This window comes from Octopus sinensis, linkage group LG17 (genome assembly GCF_006345805.1).
Source record: "Octopus sinensis linkage group LG17, ASM634580v1, whole genome shotgun sequence".
In the NCBI taxonomy this organism is placed as follows: Eukaryota; Metazoa; Mollusca; class Cephalopoda; order Octopoda; family Octopodidae; genus Octopus; species Octopus sinensis.
In genome coordinates, this window is record NC_043013.1 from 19154883 (window position 1) to 19159882 (window position 5000).

At 37.1% G+C, this 5000-nt stretch overlaps 1 protein-coding gene across 1 annotated transcript in view; it reads right to left on the bottom strand.

Moving 5' to 3' along the window:
- The window catches only part of LOC115221062 (mucin-4-like), a 118765-nt gene that overhangs the window by 59305 nt on the left and 54460 nt on the right, over positions 1-5000 (bottom strand). Inside the window, exon 25 of the mRNA XM_036510337.1 lies at positions 1214-1333. Within this exon, the coding sequence (XP_036366230.1) occupies positions 1214-1333 (120 nt within the window). The remainder of the gene's footprint in view (positions 1-1213; positions 1334-5000) is intronic.

Here is a 5000-nt window from a genome sequence, read left to right on the forward strand (position 1 = left end):
GCAGCTTGCTTCTGCACGTAATGAATATATACATTTCAAGCGAACTCCTCACAGTCACTGATTTTGCGCTAGTTCTAAAATCTTTCTAAGAGTCCAAAGCAGTAGATGTACTGACAAGTAATATTCTCACGGACTCTACTGCGATTTTTTTAACCCTAAGAGGACATTTCCTCTAGCTGGTTAACGACGCACAGCTGCATCCAATAAAATTGTATTTTTGCTTCTTGCAAAACCAGCGACTGTATGCTGGCTTGAAATATATATTCTTACAGAAGCAAGCTGCTATCATCTCTTGCAGACGAGGTGTCTAGTACTGAGGAGTGGCGCAAATAGCCCGAAACCAGGATTGGTCTACTGGTCCCGTCACAGGAAGATGGTAGGGGTTCGCTCCCTTGCTCGCAATTCTATCGTATGCAGCTAAGCAATTTTATCGGGTGTAGGTGAAATTACATAGGAAACAGGGTAAATTACTTAGATTGTGAGTGATATTATATAGGTGATAGTGAAATTTCCTGGTCTTGCTAATGACAACAGCACAACTTATGTTACAGTTTTCACTTGCAACGATCAATTCTCGTAGTAAATTAACTTAATCACTTCTCGAGAACGCATTTTATGTAGGAACGTAGAATCATCTGCGTATGTGTAACTGTATACATAGTTCTTTCTACAAGTTCACTTCTATGAGAGTATGCACATCCTGCATCTTCTATTCACACCATGCATATCCACTTGCATTTGGCGCTATCATAATTGGCATGTTCATTCTTATACCCTACAAGTTCCTTGTAAGCACCCTCAAACTTACTCCTACATTCTATCGGTGTATTCGTCAATTCACTGCCAAATACATGTACTATACACAAGCACGCACAAACACATACACACACACAGACACACACACATACATAATACATACATACATACGTTGTGTACATCTTCGATAAGTATGTTGAACTCGGTGTTCATGTATTTGTCATTCTTAGTCTTTATCTATATGTCTATAATATTCTACATCTGTATATTATTCCTTCCCATTTTGTGCATTTGTAACATTCAGCCATTTCTTTAGTACATCAGTCATATACTTTATATACGTTTACAGTTTTCTTGGTATCGAAAAGGAAGCCTTATATTATATGTATGCTCTATAATAGAAAATATTACGAAACTCATTTGTTGATAATGGAATATATTCAAAAGGAATACATACCTATACATGTGTCATTAATTTTAGTAAATCCACTGTGACAACCACACTCGAAACTGCCTTCAGTATCTGTACAGGTCTGAGAACACGAGTTCAATGAGCCATCTTTACATTCGTCAATGTCTGAGAAAATAAAAAAAAAGAGAAAAATGTTACTACTTGGACGCTAAGTAAGGCATGTGTAAAATTTGAATGAAACCGGTTGTGTAGTTCTCGAGTTTTTGGGATTCACACAGACAGACAGACATACATTCTCATCTTTATATAGAGAGATTTCTTTACTTTTCTTTATCGTTTACTCTTTTCTCTTTTATTGTCCCTTTCATTCTTCAAAAAAACGTTATGAATTCTGTAATTCATATTTTAAAATATCTCTGATTTTCTAATCTTTCTGTGCTGCATAATTTATTCAAGTAATTATATATTTCTTTACTACCCACAAGGGGCTAAACACAGAGGGGACAAACAAGGACATACAAACGGATTAAGTCGATTATATCGACTCCAGTGCGTAACTGGTACTTAATTTATCGACCCCGAGAGGATGAAAGGCTAAGTCGACCTCGGCGGAATTTGAACCCAGGACGTAGCGGTAGACGAAATACGGCTACGCATTTCGCCCGGCGTGCTAACGATTCTGCCAGCTCGCCTTGCTACTATAATGTGTAGTGAGAGTCATTGAAACAGCTGTAGTAATAAATATTTCAAATGTCTGATTTTTCTGTTGTTTTTTAAAAAATATGTATCTATATAGATGCAGGAATAGTTCTATTGTTAAGATCGCTTCATAACTTTGTGGATTTGAGATTTGTTTTATTATCACTTTGTAGTCCCCTGGACAAATGTTTCTTTTTTTATTCTAGTTTTTTTAATGTGATTCAGTTGATGGAAAATGAACGTGTATTTGTGAGTGACTCTGTGTGTGTGTGTGTGTGTGTGTGTGTGTGTGTGTGTGTGTGTGTGTGCGTGTGTGTGTGTGTGTGTGTGTGTTCATAATCTTCTTAGTAACTAAGAGCAGACGTTAAAACAGTGCTGAGATCAATATGATTGACAAAAATCCATCGGAAGTATACCACTGTGGCCGCAATCCAAATGTTGAAACCAGTAAAAGTACTTCTGAACAGAACTTTACACACACACACACACACACATACACACACACATCCACACACACACACACACACACACACATCAACAGTCGCCATGAGCTCGCTTCGTTGCTGCTAACAAAAATTATAAAAAAATGACAACCGACGCCACCCCACTTAAGTCTACCAATTTTTTGAAGTCGCGCTCTCTCGTAGTAACCACCAGCTCCCTATCTGATTGTTTCCAAACAAATGTTCTTTTATATCACTTATAATAAAACAAATCTTTATCAGCTGGACTGTCAAATACATTTAATGTTTGTCAAGTTGAGGCATGCACGGGAGACAGGACGCTTTAAGTGAAGACATTGCTAAGAATCTTCATAAATATTTAGAAAAAACTATTCTCTCGTTGACAGAAAAGTGTTTGATAAACAACGCGCCTAGGTCAGGAAACATGTAATGTTATGTAACAGATTTAATTTAGATATAAGGAATATGATAAATAGCTTTCATTTTGATGCAAGGGGCACATTAGAGATTGCGGACTAATTACGGGTAAGCAAATACAAAACGGATACCCACACACACACAGGCATACACGCTCATTCTTTCATGTGCTTATGTGTTCCTAAGCATGATCGCACGTATCAGTGTTGTATGTATGTATGTACGCACGTATATACGTAGTATGTATGTATGTTATGTATGTATGTATGTATGTATGTATGTATGTATGTATGTATGTGCGTTTGTATGTATGAACGTATGTGTGTACGTATGAATGTATGGATGTTTATGCACGAGTTTATGTATATGTGTATGTATTCATGTATGTATGTACGTATAAATATATATAAGAGTGTATGTATATGCGTGTATGTCCGTATATATGTATGTATGAATGTACGTATAAATGTATTTAAGAGTGTGTATGCGTTTGTATGTATATACGTATAAATGTATGGATAAAAATGCATGCGAGTATGTATGTATGTGTGTATGTATGTATATATGTATGTGTATGTGTACGTATAAATATATGCATTTATAAATGTGTTTGTATATATATATATATATATATATATATATATATATATATATATATGCAGGTATGCATGTATGTATATATATATATATGTATGTATGTAAGCATGTATGTATGCATATATGTATCAATATATGTATTTGCGTTTGTAGTGTGTTCTTATGTATGCACACATAAATGTATGAATATTTATGTATGAGTGTATGTATATACTTATGAATGTGTGAATGTACATGTTTCCAAAAATCTGTCTAACTATCAATTTGTACATACATATTTATATACACACATGAAGATATAAACACGTAGACATACATGCGCACACGACACACACACATTCAACGAGCGTTTATGCCTGTTCAATATACATACACATGCATATGTTTAACGAAAACAGCATAGTCATAACTGTGATGGGTGTGTATTAACGTGTGTGCTCATATACATAGATCTACTTTTGTACGTCACATAAGCGTTGACAGCATTAGAGTTGGGCGTTGATAGATGTGGTTATTGTTATACATGATTAGATATTCGCTTCAATGTGGGTGTTGTTTATTCAATTCGATCAACGTTGGTTACTTTGAGATCACGATCTGTTAACTCTAAGGGTTATTTGACGTCATTCGGTGTGCTAGGATAGCCGAAGGAAATTGCAAGCATTATTGAATATATCCCCGATTCAAACGATTGAAGGGGTCAACCACATAACACATGTTCAATCAAGCATACTCTGGTGTGTGGCTGGATGGTAAGAAGCTTGCTTCCCAACAACATGGTTCCGGGTTCAGTCTCACTGCCTGGCACTTTGAGCAAGTGTCTTGTACTATAACCTCGAGCCCACCAAGCCCTTCTGGGTGGATTTCATAGACGGAAACTGAAAGAAGCACGTCGTATAAATATGTGTGTGTGTATGTGTGTGTGTATGTTGAAAAACGATGTTGGTGTGTTTACGTTGCCTTAACTTAGCGCTTCGGCAATAAGAGGAGATAAAATAATTGCTAGGCTTTAATAAAAAGTCCTTGGGTTAATTTGTCCGGCTAAAAATCCTTCAAATGCCCCAGCATGGCCTCAGTCAAATGACTGAAACAATTAAAAGATAAAGGATTGCAGGCGTGTGTAGTAAGAAGGTATTTATATATCGATGTGTGTGTGTGTGTGTGTGTGTGTGTGTGTGTGTGTGTGTGTGTGTGTGTGCGTGTGGTGTGTGTGTGTGTGTGAGTGTGTGTGTCTAAAGAAGTGCTCCGCAACCGAGACGATGCTCGTTACACTGCTGTGTAACTTGAATATATATATCTTTTACTCTTTTACTTGTTTCAGTTATTTGACTGTGGCCATGCTGGAGCACCGCCTTTAGCCGAGAAAATCGACCGCAGGACTTATTCTTTGTAAGCCTAGTACTTATTCTATCGGTCTCTTTTGCCGAACCGCTAGGTTACGGAGACGTAAACACACTAACATCGGTTGTCAAGCGATGTTGGGGGGACAAACACAAACACACAAACATATATATATATATATATATACACATATATACGACGGGCTTCTTTCAGTTTCCGTCTACCAAATCCATTCACAAGGCTTTGGTCGGCCCGAGGCTATAGCAGAAGACACTTGCCCTAGGTGCCACGCAGTGGGACTGACCCGGAACCAT